Source organism: Herpailurus yagouaroundi, unplaced genomic scaffold (assembly GCF_014898765.1).
Source record: "Herpailurus yagouaroundi ecotype Mexico unplaced genomic scaffold, PumYag 164, whole genome shotgun sequence".
In the NCBI taxonomy this organism is placed as follows: domain Eukaryota; kingdom Metazoa; phylum Chordata; class Mammalia; order Carnivora; family Felidae; genus Herpailurus; species Herpailurus yagouaroundi.
Genome location: NW_024412405.1, coordinates 47,707,664 through 47,733,280, shown reverse-complemented (window position 1 = coordinate 47,733,280; position 25,617 = coordinate 47,707,664). Strand labels below are relative to the sequence as shown.

The window sequence follows — 25,617 nt, the reverse complement described above, 5'->3', positions numbered from 1 at the left end:
TGGCGCAGTCGGTTAAGCGTCCGACTTCAGCCAGGTCACGATCTCGCGGTCCGTGAGTTCGAGCCCCGCGTCGGGCTCTGGGCTGATGGCTCGGAGCCTGGAGCCTGTTTCCGATTCTGTGTCTCCCTCTCTCTCTGCCCCTCCCCCGTTCATGCTCTGTCTCTCTCTGTCCCAAAAATAAAAATAAAAAGAAAGTAACCTGAATGCCCAACAAATGCGACTGAGTTAAAAAATATTTATAAATCTCTATATACAAATATACATATAAATAAATATATATGGTTGTAGTCTTAGTTCAATAAAATGGAATGGAAGGGAAGCATGAAAAATCATATTGCTAGTTTTTAAAAAATTTTTTTTAACGTTTTTTATTTATTTTTGGGACAGAGAGAGACAGAGCATGAACGGGGGAGGGGCAGAGAGAGAGGGAGACACAGAATCGGAAACAGGCTCCAGACTCTGAGCCATCAGCCCAGAGCCTGACGCGGGGCTCGAACTCACAGACCGCGAGATCATGACCTGGCTGAAGTTGGACGCTTAACCGACTGCGCTACCCAGGCGCCCCTTTATTGCTAGTTTTTTAAACTAGCTGTATATAAAATAACATTTGTTATTCTATTCATAGCTTTTAATATAATATTCTAATATTCTGTTATATTAATAGCTGTTAATAAAACCTTAACGTATTTTGTTGCAAAATCAATTAGTGGGCTAATTTTCCGATACAATGTTTTCCAGTGAATGAATTCTTCAGAGAGCCACATGTAATGTTTGTGCTCAAAGAGCAACAATATGTTAACCTTTGGCTCCCACTGTAGTGAAGCCATTGTGAAGTTATACTGATGCATATTTTCTCATTAGTTTTTTGCCACTCATGTTTCCCCTCTCTGTCAGTCTTAAATATAAGACAATAACGCACAAGAGTACATAAAATATTTCTGTCATGACAGCACTTAGTGTATTAATTAATTCTTTCTATTTAACTCAAATACCCAAATCTTTGCTGTACACTACTCATGATGGTAACACATGGTTCCTAGGCTATGCTCTTTTAATTTTATGTCTGTTTGTCAATTATTCACAACCAAGACATCTATTTAATTAGGCCTAGGGTGTTTCATTTACTCTTCTCATTTCCAATTTTTTTTTTTTTGCTTCTTTCAAAGTTCTCTATCTGAACTACAAGAAGAGATTCCTTTTGCTTTCCTAGTCTATTTGATCTCTCTTCTAACATTTCATTAGCATTTCCCCTATCACTTCTCAAGAAATCTTACAGGTGGTTCAGTCATTTTTATACATCCTTAAGCTGTGAAACTTCTCATTAAATAAATACAAGTTCAAAAACACATAAAATCATTTTGAGTAAATATGTGCTCAGAACAGTTTATAAACTGTATAATCACTTTGCGCTATAAATCAGATTAAAAAAAAGCATATTAGCAGCATAATATTAGTCCTAGTCCTAATGTGTTAGGACAGTAGCAATGGCTAAAATTTATTAAGTGTCCTGAGGTCCTTTCTGAAGTGTTTTCCATTGATTTTTAAAATCCTCAGAAGATAATCATGAAATAGATATTGTTATTATCCCATTTTACAGATCACATTTTATAGATGACTAAATCAGAGTTGAGGAAAAGTCAAACAATTAAAAGTAGTGAGGTCACAATTTGAACTAAGGCAATTAAATTCTAGACTTGATTTTTAACTGTTTTGCTATACAGAAAATACTTTATTTTTACAACTACTACCTGTCAGTAACTATGTTTAAGTACACAGATGTAGTTTTCACATAATGACTTTCTTATATTCTCGCCTAGTACAATTACATATGGCCAAACCCAGGGGAATAGATGTAAGTATTCTGGGCGGATGGCTGTATGACAGATAGATATGCTACCATATTTTTTATTTTATTTTTTTTTAATTTTTTTTAACGTTTTTATTTATTTTTGAGACAGGGAGAGACAGAGCATGAACAGGGGAGGGTCAGAGAGAGGGAGACACAGAATCCGAAACAGGCTCCAGGCTCTGAGCCATCAGCCCAGAGCCCGACGCGGGGCTCAAACTCACGGACCACGAGATCGTGACCTGAGCCGAAGTCGGCTGCTCAACCAACTGAGCCACCCAGGCGCCCCATGCTACCATATTTTTTAAATGAACATTTAAATTTAATGAGTTAACACACCATTGAACAAAACCACGTACTTAAAATACTATGTTTTACTCCACTAATCCAATTTATTATACATACACATATTTGGGAAATACCTAGAGAAAGGACAAGTAAGTCTAAGCTTCCAATGTAACAAAAAGCACAAGGCAAACATTGGGAGGGGACACAGATTATTTCTTTTTTTTTTTTCCTTGACAACTAATCCATCATTCTGTCAACTCTCAGATTCTGACACCAATTGGGTAATCTTCCACTTCAATTCTGACACTAACTACCTAGAGTTAATGCAGACCCCCACAGGCTTAAGGACTCAGCTCCAGGAGACTGCCCTCATTTCAGAAGACCATCACAAGTCCCAGGGATCACCCATCACCCACGCTTCTGACTAACTAGCTATAGATTCAGGGGTTCCCATGCCCCCCCTCCTGCTTATTTTCCATAATTTGATGTTTTACAGAATTCAAAGTACCAAACCTGCTATTACAGTTTTATTGTAAAGGACGCAATTCAGGAAGAGCCAAAGGGAAGATAAACACAAAGAACGGGGGTGGAGGGTAGTACAGAGTCTGCATGGTTTCTATGGGCAAACCCCAGCACATCAATCTGTTTCCAAAACAGAAGCTTCCCCTCAGCCTCACTGCTTCAGAGTTCTTACTGAAGCTTTGTTACACAGGCATGATTGATCAAATCATTGGCCATCAGTGACTCAAGCCTATCTCTAGTCCCTTTCCCCTCCCTGGAGGTCACAGGGTAGACTGACAATTCTAACCCTGTAATCACAGACTTGTGGCCTCTGGTGACCAGTCCCCCATCCTAAAGCTGTCTAGGGTCCTCCCCCCACATCTACCCGAGTCATCTCATTAGCATACAAAATAGGCTCTTATCACTTAAGAAATTCCAACGATTTCAGGTGCTCTATCCTAGGAATCTGGAAAATGACCAAACACACATTTTTAAATATACCATATGGATATATAGAAGTGCATGTCTGGAGAGAAGGCAGAACTCCAGTACCTGTGAGGAAGTATAAAAAAAAAACAAACAAAAACAAAAACAAAAAAAAGTACATTTTGATTCATGAGCTGTGTTGCTCCCAGCTGTCTAACAGCCTGGGTCACCCTCCGAAAAGCCATCCCAATGAGTGATGAGCACTTCCCAGTGGGAAGAGAAAAAGGCTTAAGAAAGAAGCCTGTGAGCCTTTTCCAACTGTCTGTTAGCCAGCGGGTCAGCAACTATATTCTATCATTGTGATGTGGAATCGTTCCTCACTGGCTCAACTTCCACATCAGTGAAAGGGGAAGAAGCCTATCTTCTATTTTTACCTCATGGGTATTTCATAAAAAATCAAATTGTATAACATACGATGAGGAATTTTTTTAAGAGAGTGCACTGGGCTGTGTTATTCTTAGAACTCAATAAGAAATGAAGAGCTTAAAGGCTAACATTAGTAATACTAGAATCAAAAAGTAAAGATAATCATCACCATCAGCGTCACCATTAGGCCAGAACAGTGTTGTGAAAGTCAGGCTAAAAAGAAAAGTTGCTAATTTCAAGAATACAATATTCAGAGAGTTTGGGCATATTCAAACTTTTAATGCTGATGTCATAAAGAGCAAGTCAGCGGTCTTAAGAAATGTTTCTTGCAGCTTCTCTACAGATGGAAAGCCATTATTTATGCTTTATTAGCAGTCTCTGGTTACATTATTTGTACATTATGGCTAAGAGGATTTAAGTATAAGTGACCAACTTTCACTGGTTTTTAAATAAGGACCAAAGTACACTTGCAAGAGAAAAAGATGTGAGCAAATTCTAGGCTTAAAAAAAAACAAACAACAACAACAAAACCATAATGTCTGGGCCATCCGATGGGTAAAACTAAAGAATATGTAAGAATTTCTTTCGTGTCTTTCTTTTTCAGCAATTCTATTTCCACAGATAATTCCTTTACACATCCTCAAACATAATTTTAACCACACTGTTCATAAGTGTCAAGTTTTTTTGAGGTCAGTGACTATATTTTTATATTAGAAATCCCAGCTACAGTGGCGTTTAATTGTACACCCTCAAAAAAGTGTTAATTTACTGGTGTCTCTGTGTGTGACCTGTATATGAATTTTATCTTTCAACATTGTCACATTCCTTGACCAAGAAATTAATCTTATTTTTTTTTATTCCTTTCCATTATTTGGAAGTAAAAACAAAAAATGCAGTCATCATCAAACAGAGTGGACTAGATTATTTTAAGGGCAATTTCCACTTTTGCATTTTACTCTATTAATATTCAATCAGATGGGATGTCTGAGTCACCTCAGATGTCATGTGCATCTGCCCCCAGGGCAACTGCCCATCTGTAATCTCCACACCCCAGTGGGTGGCAGAACCATGAATTCTGTTTCTTGTAGAGACCTGCTAGTCTTTACCCTTCCCTCTCCTGTAACCTCAGATCCAATCATGACCTCGCTGGCATTTTATTTAGCACATAGTATTTGACTTCTTGCTTGCTTGAGCACCATTCAAGTCTTCACTCTTCTTGGATCTCTGGTCTCCTTTTTTCTTCAGTGCCTTTCCCACACTGTATGTAGGAGTTTCCAGACAAACACTAATGTAAAGATGTCCTTCCTCTGCTTAAAACCAGCCAGTAAACTGCTTTCGTGACAACATCTGAGCTCCACCCACAACCTGGATTTCCTCTATTTCACAATCCGCTACATTTTACTCTGAGAACAACATCCTGCTTCTAGTTTCCCTCCCCCATCCCTCTACATCCACCCTGTTAGGTACTGATGCTGAAAAGAACAGACTATTTGCCTTGTCACCTCAATCACTCCTACTCATACATAATAACAAGAGTCAAAAACTCTAGCTAGTCCTCTAGTGAGATGCCCTCCCCACCCATCATACCTGGTAATTATATTTATCCTTGCAATTACTACACTCCATTACTTTTATCTTTGTGTGTGCCGTCCTCTCCCAAATGACTAGGAATTCCTTGAGGGAAGATACCGTATTTTACTCGTCTTTGTATCTTCAGGTACATAATGTATTGCAGACACTCAAATATTTGCGGAAGGAATGGATTTTGGATTTAGCTTTAACCTCTTGAGGTTAATCGAGTAAACATCTAAAACCTTAAAATCCAACACACATATTGGTCTTCAAGTGCCTTGTCATTATGGTAATTATCCATTAGAGATGTTAACCATAAAAGTTAAGTCACAACTATAAATATTTAAGTTTAAAGGAATCATGAATATAAGCATTCTGCAATGCAATGGCCTCCACGATTTGCTAAGACTTCAAGTAAGAGTGTAGGAATTACATACATTTAAATAATCTTTGTAATTAAATAAAAATCCTCTGTGAATAACTCCTGGAGATGCTGGTTATTATTTCATAACAAGCTGTCTAAGAAATGTCACATTCATTCTTACATCTCTTGATACATTCTGGGGAAACTGATTTCTTGAAAGAACGCTTAAACAACTTATTAGCATAAAACAATTCAAACATTCAACCTAAATTAACCTTCCCTTGCTCACAAACACGGCTGTTTTATGAGGGCCACAAACTAGGGGTTAAAGCAATTCCAGGCTCCCAAACAAATAACGGTGTTTTTTAAAAACCGTACGAATATTTTATAAACGTGAGTTAAAAAAACAAACAAACAAGCAGTAACTTAAATGGGCAAGATGGACAAAAACCTCAGCAGCATTTTAAAAAGCTAAACATTCGGTAGGCCTGTAACAAAATCTAAGTTCTAGAATATCGTTATGAAACCCATTATCATTTTGAAAAAGGCTAAAACTGAAGTAAGAGGACAGAAAAGTACAAACTCAACGTGAATCGCAGCTTGGTTCATGATAGGCAAAGGTAAACTGAAAGAAGCAGTGGGAACCGAGTGACCAGTCACCCTCCCCAAGCGCTGGCTTTCCACTGTGCAGCTCTTCTTCTGTCTCATTGTTCTGACTGTGAATGGGACCCCTTATAATAAATTGCCCCAACTTGCATTCCTTAACTTACTATATTATATGCAATGAGAGTTTTGTGGTTATTATTATTCTTTTTCAACATCACACTGCAAGAGAACAGCCGATGTTTGTATGGAACATGGAAAGAGGTAAGAGAGAAGAAAAGTCCTATTTGTAAGGATGAACGTAGCCAATCAAAGAGCTCCCTTGGGTCAGTTCGGCTGAATGGTCCTCCCCCCACACCCCTCCTTACTCTCCCTCCTCCTCCCCAACCCCCAACTCTGAGGGATAGAAGCAGCCTTGTCCTCTACAACCATGAAGAGAGTGTTAAAGGTAAATCAGCTCTTTAGAAAACAGTATTAGTGAGACCAACCTATTTAATAGATCACTATTACCTATAAAAATTTGAAAATTCAAGAAAATTCACGATGTTCAAGAACATGGTAAATATTATACAAAAAAGGTCCATCATAGAGATGTTTGTAACAATATTCAAAGCATTCCCTCATGAAAATGGTTTTGTGTGCCTGTGTATGGGAAGGGAGAGGCTACCACTTTTACTGTGTCCTCATGGCAAATATGAAGCATAGGTCGGATCATGTGTGAATTCTAAGACAAATTTTCACATATGACTAGGAGAGACCATGCAATCTCACACGTCCTGGACTGCTTATCTCTAGACTTGAAAAATTTCATTTTTCTCCCACACATCTATCTTCCACCCGAGTTCCAAGTGCCTATTGAACATCTTTCCTTGATATTTAGTAGGCATCTTAAACTCACACTTTCAAACTGGAACTTCTCTTCCTCCTTGAATCCGCTTCTACATCTCAGTATGTGATTGGTGTTGCGACTCCTCTTTCTGTCATACCCAACACACCCAACCTTGGACAAAGTCTTGTTGCTTCTACCTTCAAAGTCTGAATACTTCCCACCACAGTTGCTACCTCCTCCTTCTGGTCCTAGCCAACATGCTTTCTCCCCTGGATGATTATTACAGCATCTGAGTGGTTTCACTGCTCCTGCATTGTTCTATATTTTTTCCCTGAGCACAGAAGCCAAAGCAAGCCTTTGAAAATACAAGTCAGATGCCACCCTGCTGCTCAAAACCTTTCTAATGGCTTCCTATCTCAGAGTAAAGTCAAAATCCATCTAATGATGAATCATGTCCTCTAGAATCTGTTACTTTTCTGGCCTTACCTTCTTTTATGCCTTGCTTCCTCACACGTCCCTCACATTTTTTTTCACAAAGGCCACCTTCTCTATGGGGCCTTCTCTGACCACTCAACTTTAATTGTGGGAGAAACAAAACAAAACCTTCTTCATTTGGCACATGTTCTGGAAAATGGAAACTTCAAGAGAGCAGAGACTTCTTCTGTGCTCATGGCTCTATCCAGAATCCCAAACTGTGTCTGGACAGAAGAGGCACTGGATAAATGGCTCTTCAAATAATGAATGAATCAATCTTATTTAAGCCACTGCTTCATTTCTTCCCTCTCAAAATCAAGTCTGATCTTTTCCAACACAAGTGCTTAGCACACTGTCTGCTACACAGTGAGAATTCAACAAAATTTTTGGAAAGATTCCTTTCCTTCTAGGGTCAAAATATATCCACAACTATTAATACTTTTTCCCTTTAAATATGTAGCTTGAGGGGCGGCACCTGGGTGGCACAGTCGGTTAAGTGTCCGACTCTGGATTTTTGGCTCCATACTGGGCGTGGAGCCTGCTGGAGATTCTCTCTCTCCTTCTGCCCTATCCCCCTGCTTGCTGGCTCTCTCTCTCAAAAAAAAAAAAAAAAAAAAAAAAAATTAGTTTGACAGACACCTGCTCAGAAACTGTCCTAACAGTGATACACATATTCACATGAAAAAAGAGTCTCGTTGCTCATCAATTTTCAATCTATACTAGAAGACGACCTCTTCTGAGGGGAGAGGGGAAGGTTATCCAGAATACATTTTCTTTAGGTTTTTCTATGAATACAAATATCTTTTTCGATGTTTCTAGCAACTTATATCATTTATCGTGTTACTTCATGTTTCATATGGAAATGGAAAACATTCCCAAGTAACTAATTCCTTAATAATTCTGGGCCGGTAAATTTGTTTTTTAAACAACATGCAGACACCTCCAGAAAAAAGTAAGTCCAAGTCAAAGAGGTGCTGGACCCTAGCTATTTTTTATAGGCTTTTAATAGTAGAAGCCCTCTTTCAAAAGAAATCTTATTATCGAAGTTCAAAAGAGGAAATAAAAATAGTGACTCAGGCTGAGGCAGAAGAAGGAAAATAAAACTCATTTTCCAAATTCCATTTCTCTATGCTAGTACGTTCAACTAGCAAAATTGCATTGTGTTGTGCATTTATGATTTGTGCAGTTTCCCACATCTATATCATTCTTTAGGTTTTATAAAAGTAAATAATATTTTAGAAAAGTAAATAATATTTTCAATAACATAAATCTATGCAATTATTAGCTTTATATTCTAAAGCTTGCATACGTTTCAGGCAAGACACAGTTGGGATCTGTTCAAATAATGATTCAGAATACATGTTAAAATTATGTAATTATATGACTCAGACATTTTTATCTGCATCATTAATGATAGAATAGGCAGATGTGTGTCAACAAGAAATTATCATTGAAAAATAACAGCTAAAACTATAGCAAATATAGAGAATATTTATATCGTCCTTACATGATGCTATTCAAGCTTTGTAAGTATTTACACATATTCACGTATAACCTCACAGCAAACCTCTGAATTAGGTACAACTATTATCCCCATTTTATAGGTAAGAACACTGAGTCCCAGTGGGGATAAGTAACTCATCCAAGGTTATAGCTCCAGCAATGGGCAGAGCTGGGGTTTGAACACCAGGTGTCTAACCTCAGAGTCTGTGACTGTAACAAAAGCTTCTCCCATAATACAATGCCTCTATAATCTAATTGGGATCACATTTTTATTTTGCCTACTGAAATTATTTATTGGAGTTATTGTAACTCTCACTACTTGTTAATAAAAATTCCTTATATTCAGAGGCATATTATAAATTTCAGTTTTAACTGCTGTAGTATTTGCATGTGACGATGAAAGGGAAGGGTATTTCACAAGCTCATCAACAACAGCCCTTAAACACCAAAACATTTCACAACATAATGACAAACTCTTTCCATATATATGTCTATCTGTGTGACTGCACTTCACCATTTTACGATACTCAGAGATGATGGTGCTGTATCAGGGCAGCTATGGGAGTGAGGACAAGGACGACTATAGGGAGTTGAATAGTATTCCTCCCACTCCCCAAATTCATGGCCATGTAGCACTTAAGCATGCAACTTATTTGGAAATAGGATCTTTGCACAGGAAATCAGTTAAGGATCTCAAGATGAAATCACCTGGATTTAGAGTGACCCTTAAATCAAATGACTGGGGTCTTTTTTTTTTTTTTTAATGTTTATTTATATTTGAGAGAGAGAGAAAGAGAGAGCACAAGCAGGGGAGGGACAAAGAGAGAGAGGGAGACAATCCAAAGCAGGCTCCTGGCTCTGAGCTGTTAGCTCAGAGCCCGATGCAGGGCTCGCACTCACGGACTGTGAGATCATGACCTGAGCCAAAGTCGGATGCTTAACCGACTGTGCCACCCAGGTGCCCCTACTGCTGTCTTTACAAAGAAAGGTGAGAGACACAGAGGAGAAGACAAGATGAAAATGGAAGCAAGCTTGCTGGCAGCCACCAGAAGTTAAGAGAGGCCTTAGAGGGCTCCTCGCTGAAAGCCTTCAGAAGGAATCAATAGTACCAACACCTTGATTTCAGACTTCTGTATTCCTGAATAGTGAAAGAATAAATGAATATATTTCTGCTGTTTAAAGGAACTTAATATGTGGTAACTGGTTTATGGCAGCCCTATGAAGCTAATACAACTATTATGTCAAGACTTTACAGGGGCGCCTGGGTGGCGCAGTCGGTTGAGCGTCCGACTTCAGCCAGGTCACGATCTCACGGTCCGTGGGTTCGAGCCCCGCGTCAGGCTCTGGGCTGATGGCTCGGAGCCTGGAGCCTGTTTCTGGTTCTGTGTCTCCCTCTCTCTCTGCCCCTCCCCCGTTCATGCTCTGTCTCTCTCTGTCCCAAAAATAAAAATAAAAAACGTTGAAAAAAAAAATTAAAAAAAAAAAGACTTTACAAGCTGCATATAGCCTGGTTTCTGGGGAGCGGTTGCCAATTCACCTGCAGCATCTGAGCAACCCCAGGCCTCTTCACCCAGTTGGCTACACGTCAACCGTGTGAGCAGCGACATTCAGCAGATGGCCGGAAGTGAGTTTATCGCATCCACAGCTTAGGTTTCTTCATTGTGCACAGATTTGTTTTGTTAAGCTATCCTTCAGCATGCTCTCATTCTGAAATTTTCTTTCATCCACCTTGTTTATGATTTTCCACTTCATGTTGCAAAACTGAGGTGCAGTAAATACTGCTTCGCCGTCAGCAGTCTGAGAGCTCTAAGACCTTGGTTGTCACTGTTGATCCTGTCTTGTTACTTGATGTCCTGTTACTTGATGTTAGACATGGCTCATAGGTGACACTGATAGAACTGTTTGAGTAGCTATTTCAAATCTGTAGCTGGCCAAAAATCTGCAAACACTGTAAACTGTTAGTTTCTTGAAAAGATTAATGCTGTATTGATGCCACTTTCAGTCTGCTAACCTCCAAAAAGATATAGAGGTCTTCCTGATGTGTTTTTCTTCTTCATCATCATCTATCAGCCCAAGCAGCAGCCGATTCAGGAAATGTTCTCAGCTCAGTATCTCAAAAAGCAATCTTGAGCTGGAAGTACAGTTCCTCCATGCCTCGTGTTCCTCAATGTCAGTCTAAAGAATCCTTAATCCTTCTAGGGACTTTGGCCATGGTCTCTCTGCATTCCATTATGCTGCTTTTCAAAATAGTTTATATTTGCACAGAGAAACAGTGCAATACAACCTGACACGCAAGTCTCCAGTTGAAACTTTTGATGCCAACTCTATACAGACAATCCCTGGAAATAAACTGGAACAATTTAAGTAAAATGCTATTCATCAGACAACTTGGACCTTGTGGCCCTTTTCCCAGTAGACTGTGCTCACAGTATACTATATATGTTTTTCGTAAATCCTGTATTTACCTTGTGAATGGCCCAGTTATATTTCATCCTACCTTTTTATGTTAAAAGTGTTAATCTGAATATAAAATTGCACAAATACTGCCCTTTTAGGACATATATGCAAACCTGTATGTGACTTACATTTTGAAAATAAATTTGTCTTTTATTATGTTTGGCTTGTAGTGACATTAAAATTATTTTACAATTCCTAAGTATACTTATTAGATGGGTACAGATTGTCAAATTAGATCATGGAGACCTAGCTACATAGGAGTCATAAAGTAGCTTCCCAGATATAACTTGTAATTTTACCATCTATCTGCAGAGTCCTGCTACACAGGTAGGAGACCCCAAATGTTTTCACTATTTCTATAGGATGATGCAAAAAAAGGCACAACCATCCATCCACACTTCCCTTTCAGAAAAGGGTCAACAGAGAACTCAGAGTGTTACTAGCCTTTATTGGCTACTTGCTTATAATAAAATTACAACTACTCAAGTAGCAAAACAGGGGTAGCTGGTAAAGAAATATACACAGGGATACAGTGAGTAAAAACATTCTAATATACCAGTGTAAAACGCATTCTAAAATAAAATCTAGGAGATGCCATTGATCTAACCCTGAAATTAAATGTGAACATTCATGAATATATTTATTTAGATTGCCTCAATATTTCCTCATATATGTACTAATCTGTGTCATGTCTATTCGAAAGAGGAATTGAGGCATACTTGCAATTATGTAAAATCATGTGATAACTCATGGTTTGCACAAAAGGCTTTGATATCCCTAAATTGATTGCTAGTGAACATCTAACACAGCAGGTCTATGACTAAGTGATCTGATAAAGTAAAAAATTATTCTGTATAGGCTACTCTATTCTATAGCCAAAAACCCTCAGCAAGAAAAATGTCTTAAGTTATTCTATTAGTTTGCTAGGGCCACATCACAAATGCCACACACTGGGTGGCTTAAACAACAGAAACTTATTTTTGTATAGTTCTTCAGCCCAAGACCAAGGTGTCAGTAATCTGTTTTTTTCTGAAGCCTCTCTTCTTGGCTTGCAGATAGATGGCTACCTTCCTGCTGTCTCCTCACATGGTCTCGGGTGCATGCGAATCCCCATTGTCTATCTGTCCAAATGTCCTCCTCTTATAAGGACACAAGTTAGATTGGATTAGGGCTGACCCTACGAGCCTCAATTTACTCATCACCTCTTTAAACCCACATTCAATCACATTTGGAGGTACTAAGGATTAGGGCTTCCACATATGGAGACAGAATTCAGTTCCTAGTAGAATATATTTTTGTGCTCCTTATTGACAATTCAATTAAAGCAATACCCTAACATGGCTATCTTCTCTAAATTGTTTTATTATAAATGTCCCCCCCCCACCATGTTCTTTCAAATTATTTCACTGTATTGACAGAAATGCACACAAATGTGTATTTTCAGAAAACTCTAATATCCTACAATTGGTTTGTAATATCAACTGAATTATTTATCTCACAAAATTATGAGGTTGTAACCTATGACTTCCATGACAGAATGGTTCCAACAAACACAATGCTATTTATGTTATTAAGTCTGTCGCACAATGAATATTTTTATGTATTTACAGTACACATGGAATGTGTAAAATGTGATTGAATTCATAATTAATCCTGAATATTCAAAATATATATCAAACTAATAAATTTAATTGGCATTTTTAGAAGTCTATAGTACAAGGAGGTCAATGGGAGCCTTCGAAAATGCTTTCTACTTATTATAGCAGATGAATTTGAAATTCCAAACACTAGGCATTTCCAGGTGGCTGCCACCTGGAAATGAAGTGTTCTAAGTGTTCACAGTAGGTGAATAAAAGATAAACATTTGGTATTTAGTAAGCCATTTATCATAAAATGCTGGAAAGTCACAAGGCTTTGGAATTGTAGATGTATTTGATTAGACAAATATTTGGGTCAGGGCAAGGAGTTACTAGCTAAAAATCAAACAAACAGTCTTAAAAGCAGAGAAGTCAATAAAATGAAGAGGACAAAAATCAAATACAAGACATCAAAGAATGCTCCTGAAAGCTAAACACATGGAAATGGAAAAAAGTGAAAAACATTAGAAGTGGGCAATCATTAAATCCACTCTGACAATTCACTGAAGGCTGCCCTTTCTCTAGAAGCTAATTCCATCTCCAAAAGCTCCAGCAACAGTCTCCAGGCTGGACTCCTAGACCTTAAATAAGGTCTAAGAATTTTCTGGAAAACGTATGTATTTATGCATACGGAAAGAGTAGAGCACGCTGAAACTTAGGGGAGGCTCCCAGGAACGACCAGGAAAAAGCACCAGAGGGAAGGTGACATTTACTCTAAGTTACTCGATAAAGGAAAGAGCTAGGCAACATCGTAGGCCACAGCTGCCACTTTCCACAAATTTAACTTAAAATCCACCACGCGGCTTTCAGTTGGCATGCTGAAAGCTGAAGAGAGGCAAGGTGAATGAGAAAAAGGAAATCAAAAGAAAAGGTACTAAAAAGGATTTTTTCAAGTAAATAACATTTGGGGAGAAGAAGTTAAGGCTGTAGGAATTAAGAGCCGTATTTTATGCATAGTGGGGCTCAGTATTAGGCTTATAACAATGGCAATACTTAGAAGTTGCATTGAACAGGAGGTGGAAGTGAAGGGTACTGAGAATCTAAGAGGAACCCGTGGAACAGGAGCCGGGTGCCAGTGAGGGAGCCTGGGTTCCACCAAGACACAGACGCTAAACCTTGGGCCAGCAGCAAGTGCACCGTTTCTGACACTGAGCAATCATACAACACAGGCTTATCAAATGAATAAGTGAGTTACAGACTGGACTTACATGGCATTTCTAGAATTTAGACTACCTAGGGAAGAAGACAGATATATGGCAGAGGTATGAGAACCCTAAGAGACAGGGCTGAACAAGGTGACACTATAAACTGACCTTGGTTTTACCTGAAAACACTCCCCCAACCCACAGAGTTTTGTCATATTTTCTACTCATTAATAAAATACCATTCCAATTTAATAATGAAGCAGGTTCTTGTGAAATAATCAATAGAACCTTCACAGATTAGAGTCCATTAAACTTCAACTGTTTAGATAAGAGACAATGTATTCAATCTTAAAAGTCCAGGAGGGGGGAAAAAAAAAGAAATATTGCAATGGTATATAGAAATACAATAATAACCCAAAATATTTTCAGTGAAATACAACAGAAAAGCTGTAAGCCATTATCTCTTAGAAAAGAAGCAGCCCTAATGAAGTAGATTTTTGAAAATTGTCATACGGGTAAGCTCATTAGTTGCAATGAAAGATCCCCCTGCTGATCCACGAGGACTTAATGGCCAGGATTTGTTATGTCTCAAAAACAAAGGTACTTTTTAATTCATGTGATAGCTCACTGAGGAGACTTCAAATATGGAAACTTTTAAGTGATGATATATAATATAAAATCACTGAAATTTTCCAAAGCAAATGTAGACTCATTTCATCCAAAACTCACGCTCATTCCTATAAATTCTCATTCATTAATAGAATAATATAATCACACAAAGAAATTATGCTCAACAATCACCTATACTACATAATATCTACATCCATATCTATATCGGGATCTATATATATATCTATCTCAGTGATGGTTTTTCTATTTCAAACATCAAGTTGGCTGCTCCCAGTGAAATGCATTCACACTGTCTGCTGACCTACACACATATGCACGCCTCCGCTCTAACAGATGGAAATGAGAAGCATCCAAGGCTCTAGAATGCCCCCACAGAAACACCAAAAAAGAAAACAAACAAAAGAATCTAATTACCGAGTTACAACTCTGTAAGCCCTTATCAAATTTAAATAGTTTTCAAAAGCAAAATATTAAAATATTTATAGAGAATTCCAAGTACAATCAAATGAGTCAAAATAGATAAATGCCATTTTAAAAACTTAATTTAGAGCAAAACTGGTAGAAAATAAACTCTGTCCTAAAAAGTACATCTGAAACAGAAGTATGTTCCAACTTACTGTTCAGTTTTAGAACCAGGAGGAAAGATGGGGAAGTGGTCAGACATGCAAACTGTTATTATCAGAACAGGCTTGCATGGATTCAATTCTTGCCAAAGACCTAACGTTGATATAATGTATCAACTACTCAGCTTTCTTTTCTCCAGAAAAAGAACTTTCTCTATACTTCAAGGCATTATGCATAACTTTTTCATCTATTTCTCTTCAACTTATCATGCTTACCATTCATCAAGAACATCCACTTTCACTTCTCTTTCAGCCTGTTTACTTACATTTTATTCCAAAATTTCAGAAATCTCATTTTAGAGAAATTACCTTCTTGAATTAATAAATCAACCACTTAGAGTTACTTTTAATATTTTTTTCCTCTGTGCCCTGTGGCCCTATCTCATTGTTTTATATGAGAAAATAATTTGATTATCTTCCCTTCTTAAATTCCATTTAAATGCATGCATATATACTTGGTCATTATCTTCTTATACCAAGGACATTCTAAGGTAGCACAAGGGCAAAGTAAGTAATTTCAGTATTGTTATATTCACATGCAAGATCAAAAAATAAAGTGAAAAGTTTATTTTGGGTCTTAAAAATCCAGACTAATTATTTCTAACCCCCTCCCACCCTCAAAAAGCTTGCATGAGATAGATACTTTAAAGAAACCTACATCTCAGGAAACTATTTAAAGGGAGTAGAAAATGATAAAACTGATTTTTGTTTGTTTGTTTAAGAAGAAGTATTTACTAAAATATAGGGGAAAAACAAGTATCCTTAAGTTGACAAATTCCAATTTTAAGAAGGGAATAAACTGATTACAAAAATAGTCTGACGTTTCTAATGACCAGGACTCAACACAGTGAGAATAACGATATCCCATCACTTCAAATGAGTTGTCTTCCAAAAAAGGATGTACGTATATGTATGTATTCATACAAATGTGTATTCATAAACTGGTTGTTGAAGCATGTAAAATGTTTTCCACAAAATCAATGATATATAAATAAAAACTAGATTCTTTAAGTGATCAAAAATTGCATTCAAATCATATTATAACCAACTATTAATACCAGGTCCTATCCTCTCATGACCCTTTGCAACCTGGTCTAAGTCCAGTAAGGACCAGAAGCAGGTTAGCTATCTGGGTATTAGAAAGGACTGCATGGAATTTTCTCTGCTAGGACAAAGTATGCAGTCTGTCCCTTCAATGTGGATAGAGATAGATTCAGAACTTAGGCTAACTGGGGCCACTGATTACTGGGGCTTGGCCCAGATACACAATTGTCCCCAAGTGAATGACACTGAACCAAGGAAGCATCTTAACAGCAACGGCGGGGGGGGGGGGGGGCCCAGCCGCGGGTGGGGCTGGTAGGAACTCATAAGGTTTAAACTACAAAATAATGTATTTTTTAATTCAGGCCTCATTTTCTAATATAAAACCATTAAACTCATAGTTCCAATAATGATAACTCATAAAATAAATGTCTTATGACATCTATTTTTAAAATGACATACTCAGTAGTAAATCACTGTGGCAAAGTAGCAAGTATATTCAAATAAAAGGCACTATGTTCGGTCTTTGCGTACCAACTGAAGACCCAAAGCAGTGAAATGTTTTCTATAAAATCACAAACCTTTACTAGCTTTGTCTAAATGTTCCAAATCATCCACAAAAGTCAGGATATCAGGGTACTTCTCTTCACAGATTTCCACCAGAAAATGAAGTAGTGTTGTTTTCTGATCTGCGGATTTCGTGTCCTTTAGCTAAATAGGATGAGAGGGAGAAAAAAACAGTAAAAAATATTTTGATATTCTGCCTATTTATATTACATTAATACTACATTTTATAGGTAAAAGCTAAGTCAGTTGTAAAATTAGTTAATCCTGTTTTTGAATTGCAAAGGTTTAAATACTTGAAAGCTACATTTTATGAATTGGTTTAAGTAACGTCATTAACGTTTGTTGGAAAGAAAGTATAAGTTTAATCTATTATGCAATTTATTATGCAGCAAATGTATGATAAATACTTAGGACAGCAGTGTAACCTGAAAGTCTATATAATAGTAGTACTTAAAACAACCCCAGGCGTTAGTTTCTTTGTTTTAATTTGGCACATATTTATGGAATGCCTACTAGATACTGCAGGAGTTGGAGATACAAAGATACAATAACAAAAAAGACACAGAGTTCCTCAAGAAGCTGTTTACTGGGGGGGGGGGTGGAATACATACATACCTACATACATACACATACACATACACACACACACACACACACACACACACACACACACACACACACATTTACCCTGGTGTGACAAAGAGTACACTAAGAATAATCACAAAGTATGCCTAAGAGGACAGGACATCTGAACTGAACACTGGTAGACAGGAAGTTGTATGGGATTAGGAAGGGAGGAAGAAAATTCAAAAGTGCAGTATCACAAGCAGATGGAACAGCATTTTAAAAAGGCCATAGATGAAGAAGAAAATGACACATTTGAGGAGTCTGAATGACTCCAAAATAAAAGTGTGTGTTGAGGAGGATGATAGCGTACAAAGATATAAATCTGGGAAGATCAGAAAAGACCAGAAAACAGGAGGAAATGTATGCCATGCAAAGGAAAGAAGATTTTGATCCTTAAGAATTGGGGGGGGGGGTATTTTTTAATTAATTAACTTATTTTTAATCTTTATTTAATTTTGAGAGAGAGCACAAGCACAAGAGGGGAGGGGCAGAGAGAAAAGAAGACAGAATCTGAAGCAGGCTCCAGGCTCCTAGCTGTCAGCACGGAGCCTGATGCAGGGCTCCAACCCACGAACCATGAGATCAATTTGGAACCTGAGCTGAATTTGGATGCTTAACCAACTGAGCCACCCAGGCGCCCCAGAATTGGGAGTTTTTAAATTGGGTAAGAGATGACCAGACCTGCAGTTAGAAAGTTCCCTCTAGTGCAGTGTGGATGAAAGACGAAAAGCAAAGGTAAGAACAGAAGCAGGATGAATAACTTTAAAATGCTGTAACAATAATTCAGTCAGGGAAAGAAGGCCTGAGCAGAGGCAGTGCCTTGGGGATGGAGATAACAGGATGGAGGGGGCATGGAAACCCAGGCGGTGCCATTAATTGGAATAAGTGGAAAGACAAACAAATTTAGGTGGGGTGGGCAAAGAGAGACCAGTTTCAGTTTTGGCCAGGTTGAGTTTAAAGCTTTTAAGTGACATCCAAGTAAAAATGCCCAACAAGGATGTAGACTGATACAGGTGTAAAACAATGCTTCTCAACCTTTTTTTGTCGTTCATTATTGCTGACTAAGGAGCATCTTTAGGCATTTTTTCTTAATTGCGTGCACTTACGAAATTTTTAAATCATCGGTATACTGGGTAACTGTTTATGTACTGCATGTACATCTATGCTTTGCGCATAAAAACAGCAAGATACTTTTGCTCCCAAAGAACCAATTTTCTCTCCCTCGAGGGTGGGTAAACTCTTGAGCATGTCTGACTAGATAGAACTCAGAGGAACATACTGGACTAGGTCACCAGTTTGTGAGCCCTCAGCCCCCAAAGCTAAACAGTTGATCAAATGAATGCAAACCAGTACACAGAATGAAAGGAAGCTGGACAGAGGCTTGAAGAGAAGACTAGAGTAGACAATTCTAATCTGAAATGGCCAAGGCATGCAACCAGAAGGGAGAAGTAATGATGCGAAAAACATAAAAAATAAATGGAAGCCAGCTCAGGTTTTGTGTAGTAACTGGGGATGGGGGTGTTGAGGGTGAATAGAAAGCAAACATGTCATCAGGTGGTGTTCCCTATAATTGAGTAATTATTCAGAGCAGATACATACAAAAGGGGGAAAGTCATTTCTTTTGTACAAAGAGTTCATTTGGAGCTGGAAATTCTTAGTATACCTAGTTGTGGACAGCCCTGTTTCCTTGCTTCCTTTCCAACAGTTCAAATGGGGGTGGGTGTGTATGTAATTTTTTTTAAACTCTACATCACTAAATATCATATCATTATCAGACAAGTATCAAACAACTGTTAATATCTGATAGTGGAATTAGGAGAGATAAACTCTACCATCACAAATGTTCAAACACATTACTTATTAGTACAAAAATATCTTATTCCTGGAAATACAGAGCTACCCTCCCACACAACCTGAGTTTCATGATTACTCATGTGATAGATTTAAATGCTACACTGGCCTTTCAACATGCAAATCAAAAGTATGATTCCTTAAGTATGGCACCTTAAAAACTGACTGATAGGACACAATCCATTATTTGATACCTTTTTTAAAAGGAACATAAACCACAACATCCGAGTGTTTCAAAAAGCATACCTCAAAAAAGGACTTGGCTAACTAGCTAGATTAATTGCCACTAACACGTGTGGATGACCTGGTAATGCTAAACAGTGCCTTTAACTAGTTACATGGTCACTGGCAAGTTACTAGAGTTCAGTTTTCACACAGATAAAATAAGAATATGGGACTGGACAGAAAAAAGAGACTCCAAATTCGCTTTCTACTCCAAAAATATTAAGTATACATTATAGCAGACTCAAGTGTTGATAGACATAACGAAATCTAATTTTAAAAATACTAAAATAGGGGCGCCTGGGTGGCTCAGTCGGTTAAGCATCCGACTCTTGATTTCGACGCAGGTCATGATCTCATGGTTCCTAAGATTGAGCCCTCTGTTGGGCTCTATGCTGACACTGTGCACAGCCTGCTTGGGATTCTCTCTCTTCTTCCGTCTCTGCCCTCCTTCCCCCTCGTTCTTTCTCTCTCAAAATAAATAAACTTAAAAAAAAATACTAGAATAAAAATGAATTAAAGTAGTTGTAATCTCAGTTCACAAGTTATTTTTGCATGCTAACGGCCGTTAGAATCTTTCAGTTTGTTTTCACATATACTGAGAATGCCAATCGGATTTATTAAATTACCTTTCAATCCGTAATTTCCTTCACACTACCATGGTTAATGGATAAGGCCAGAGTAAAAGTAGCAAAGTTTCATAAATAATTTTTCTCTTGTACAACCAAGACTTAGCATAAAAGCTGTCTTTTGTTTTTGTTTTTTAAAACACCTTAATAATAAACTCTTCTCTCCCCCTCCCCCCTGGCAGCAATGACTGCCTTGGGAATAGCATCCCTCCTGTGGACTCTCAGCTCCCCACTGCTGCCGGTTACACCCCTCCCCTTCAACCATGTTCCTTTCCTGTGAAACTAGATACACGACCTGTGTAGAATGTTGATTAGCACAAGCACCATCTACCTCTGTAATTTGCAAAGCCCTCAAAGAGCTTTCCAGTAAGTACTAGGTATGATGCAACTAAATAGCCAGCCACCGCTAGGATTAAATGTATGAAGAAATCTCTGTGATCTAACAACAACCAATGAGATCAATCTCGATCTTTATTCATGAGCAATAAAAATTCAGAATTAGAATTCTAGAATATAGTTTATAGCATCTACCAGTTTAGTAAATGTTAAGTATACAAGTCAAACAAAAATTCGAGTTGTTCAGAGACCATCACAGAGCTAGACAGTAATTTATGGGGCAGAGTGTTATTCTGGCTATATTACTGAAAACATCAACTGCTTAGCAGGTAGCGTATTGGCAACAGTCTAATATTCAAAAGTATGTCCACTGAATAGTAAATGGAAGCAAAATTCTCCCATCCTTTTAGAATCTGTATTTAACATTCGTAAGACCAAAAAAATAAAATAAAATTCCCAAGTAAATAAATTTGAAATTAAACCTAATAAATGATAAGTTTAGATAAGAAACAAGGATGGCAACTGTTTGTTGATAACATATGGTGTCTCATTTACAAACTGCTATGTGGCTTTAAATTCCAGGGTAGAGAATCTTCATTCAGGTCCTAACATTCTCAGGAAAAAGTACACAAAGTTATTCTTCCTGCATCAATTACTCTATTCCCTCCTCTACTTCTCCCCCATGTCACTTTATAAAAAAGGATAAAAAAAGGACACCTCCCAGAAGCATAAATGCACAAAATATTTATCAAAGTCTTTTTACAAACTTGCTCAATTTTTTTTTCACTTTTTGATAAACATGAACAAAAGGGGCACATTTTATTTCCACTAATTACTCTTATCATATATAATCAGCAATTCAACTAGAAGAATAAGGAAAGCTGGGGGGATGGTGCTAATTTTGTTGGAGAGAAAGAACAGTTCACTTGAGCACACTTTGTAACGCTAACTCTTGGAAAGAAAATGAAGCTAAAATATTTGCTTTAAAAATTCATTTAGGTTTAAAAACTATGCTTTATTTAAATTTTAACAGACGTTGCTTGACAGGCTTCCTTTTGTTTTATTGCCAAGAGATGTATCTTGCTGATGAGTAATCATCACTGTTAAGTAGAATTTCTTATTTGTATATTGTTTCTTTGAGGTACATTTAATGCAGCATGGATGTCAAATAAACACAAAGATGGATGGAGTTTCTTCAACTGCTCTGTTCATTTCAGACAAAATAACGTTAAAAGAAGATCCTGTAATAAATCATGGCCTACTTGTCACTCTGGAGTAGAATTCCTTTGTAGCTATAATGCAGTGTTTTGGAATATTTTTAAGCCATTCAGCACAAATTCGGATGATATTTAAAGAATATTCCATTGTTTTAATCACAAGAAAAATTCCTAAAATAAAAACTGAGTCTCCTTTTGGTGATCCTCAGAATCCAAAGGTCCCACACTCTTTGACTAATGATACTTAAATCATAAGAGTATTGCCAAATCAGTAGCTCTACTTCCATTATTGTGCTTCTATTATCTAAGTATGTATCAAAACGGCACTAATGCTCTGGATGTTGTAGACATTGCTGAACACCATAAAAATGACAAAATTACGAGAATCTGTAATTGCTCCAGGAACATTCTAGAAGACCCTAACTTGTGTATGGCAATTAATATGATTAATATTAGAAATAATATTAATGATCAGTTTTTATTATAAATAATAACGGCAATATTAATATTAATGCCATTAACACAAATACCACCAATACTATCATAGCAGTAGCTCTTACGTGACACTTACCCTGAGGCCAGAACTAGTCAAAAAGGATATATTTTAGTGCTTACAACACAAAATATCTTTAGGTGGAACTAGTATTATACACATTACTAAAGAGGAGAAAAAAGACTTGAGAGATGATGTAGCATATACCAGGTCATATAACTACTATCTGTTAAGCCCAAGGTTTGAACCCATGTCTGTTTGAATCCTAAGTTCTTAACTACTACAAAATACCGTTCCTCCACAAAAATCTTTAGATTATTATGTGTCAAAATAAACAAATTTCTCAAAACCACGGTGGACAAAAATGGCAGGTAAGACAACAAAAGAACAGATGCAATTTAAAATACTGAAGCCCTACAACCTGCTAATTTTAGCCTGAAAAGCCTCTAAAAACAGACATCTGCTACCTTGAGGTCATTTCTAGTTCTGAGAGCATGCCATTCTTTCTAATGTTGTATCTATAAATTTAATAAAATGTCACCTAAATCTTATCACTGAAACAGCAAGTCTTTCAACATTGCTAATAGATTAGTGCTGACAAAATATTATTCGAATACGTTTAGATGAAAAGACAGCTGTTAAGTTTAACCTTTAACAGACTTGAACAAGTATACGTACGAACATCACATTCCATCTTAAATCCTATGCAGAATAAAGCTATTTGTGAACGTACGAAATAGGAACTCTAAATAGAAGTTAAAGGTATTCCCATGAAAATAGGTGTGTAAACACATACTATCAAAAAAAAATATCATATTTGCTTAGATAAGAAGGGCAATGTGCCAGGAAAAATTCACTGGTGAAAACCACAATTATACAATGAATAATGTTTTTTGATATGTGTATAACTGCATTAAAAAAATAATCACCATGCTGATTAATTTTTTTGAAAAGATTGGTTATCTCCCTACAATGGAAATAAAAATCTTAATTTAAATAAAATAAGATGCTTAACACCATTTAGGTCACTGCCATAACTATTACTACCTATAATAAAACTTTCAAAATGATTTTAAAGTAGAGATCAAATGATATTAGGTAAAAAAATATATTAGACAAATTGTGATATTCATATATGAAAATAATTTCTATTCATTGTGTGGTTTTCATTTTAAAATGATGAGAGTTTAAATATTAAATAAGAAAATGCTTTATATAATGTGGATTTCTATAATTATAAGCTAGTTTCTTTCATACTCCCCCCCACTTTCCCTGAATTATGTTTTTAATTTATTTCTTTTGGATTTTAGCAACTACAAAAACTGCAGAGTTCAAAGAATTTTTGCACTGTAGTAAAAATTTTAGCTTATTACATTATCTACTGTATTGTTCAATGTTCTGCTTATTTATATAGCCTCCTTATCCACAAGACATTTAAAACAGCTCAGTATTCTTTAATTAATATAAATGGACCAAATACATAAATTTTAAATTGAATGTTCTACCTTTTATTTTTTAAATCCTAGATTTTATTTTTTTAAAGCAGTTTCAACTTTACAGAAAAAAAAATGAGCAGAAAATACAGAGCTCCCATATACCCTCTCCTCCATCCAAATTTCCCTATTAGTAACATTTTACATGGGTGTGGTACATTTGTCACAACTGATGACATTATTCTTAAGATCCGCTGCCTTCTACAGTTGTAGGGGGGTTGACAATGAAGATCATATATCTACCATTATACCATCATACAGAAGAGTTTCACCCACCCAATTCCCAAACTCCCCGTGCTCTTATTCAAATCTTCTGTATTCTCTCTCCATCACAACCCGACAACCACTGATCTTTTTACCATTTCTAGAATTTTCTCTCTTCCAAAGAGTCATACATATATTTGGAATCATCCAGTATGTAGTCTTTTCAAATTGGCCTCTTTCACTTAATAACATGAATTTAAGCTTCCTCCAAATTTTCTCTTGGCTTGGGAGATCATTTATTTTTATCACTGAATACTATTCTATTGTACGGAGGCATTACAGTTTGTTTATCCATTCACCTACTGAAGGACATCTTAGTTATTTCCAAATATTGGCAATTACAAATAAAGCTGCTATAAACATTTGTGCACAGGTTTTCAACGCCTTTGAATAAGTAAGGCGTTAAAAGTAAGTAAGAGTGTGATCACTGAATTCTAAATTTATGTTTAACTTGGTTACTACCCAACAGTCTTCCAACAGAGATGTACCATTTTGTATTCTCTTCCTGTTGTACTACATTTTTGCCAGGATTTGAACTTGCCAATGTTTCAGATTTTAGCCATTCTAATAGATGTGTACGTTGTCTCATTGTTTCAGCTTGCAATTCTCTGCTGACTATGATGTTGGCTACCTGCTCATATATTTATTTGCCATTTGTAAATCTTCTTTGGTGATGTGTCCGGTCAGGTCTTTTGACCATTTCTTAATTGTTTTCTTGTTGAATTTCAAGAGTTATTTATATATTTTGGATAGAAGTCCTTTATTAGATATGCGTTTTGCAAGGATTTTCTCCCCGTCTGTGGTGTGTCTTCTTTTTTATATATTTTTAAGTTTATTGATTTTGACGTTGGGAGGGAGGAAGAGAGTGAGGGGGAGGGAGGGAGGGAGGCAGAAAGAAAGAGAGAGAGGAAAACAGAAAATCCCAAGCAGTCTCCATGCTGCCAGCATGGACCCTGACATGGGGCTTCACCTGACAAACCGTGAGATTATGACCTGAACTGAAATCAAGAATCAGAGGTTTAACCGATTTAGCCACGCAGGCACTCCCATCTTCTCTCTTAAGAGTGTTTTTGGGGGCGCCTGGGTGGCGCAGTCGGTTAAGCGTCCGACTTCAGCCAGGTCACGATCTCGCGGTCCTTGAGTTCGAGCCCCGCGTCGGGCTCTGGGCTGATGGCTCGGAGCCTGGAGCCTGTTTCCGATTCTGTGTCTCCCTCTCTCTCTCTGCCCCTCCCCCGTTCATGTTCTGTCTCTCTCTGTCCCAAAAATAAATAAAAAACGTTGAAAAAAAATTTAAAAAAAAAAAAGAGTGTTTTTGCAGAGTTTTCCATTTTGATGAAATCCAACTTCTCACTATTTTTCTTTCAAGGATCATGCTTTTGGTACCCTATCTAAAAAGTCATTGACAAAACTAAAGTCACCTGAATTTTCTCTTATCTTCTAAAAGTTGTACAGCTTTGCATTTTACATGTAGGGCTATGTCCATTTTGAATTAATTTTTATGAAAGGCCTGAGGTCTGTATGAAGATACAGTTTTTGTTTTGTTTTGTTTTGTT

General features: G+C 37.1%; 1 protein-coding gene across 1 annotated transcript in view; it reads right to left on the bottom strand.

Annotated features, from left to right (window-relative positions):
- Positions 1 to 25,617, bottom strand: part of DIAPH3 (diaphanous related formin 3) — a 508,696-nt gene that overhangs the window by 202,490 nt on the left and 280,589 nt on the right. The window contains exon 22 of the mRNA XM_040487410.1: positions 16,947 to 17,076. Coding sequence (XP_040343344.1) covers positions 16,947 to 17,076 — 130 coding nt within the window. The remainder of the gene's footprint in view (positions 1 to 16,946; positions 17,077 to 25,617) is intronic.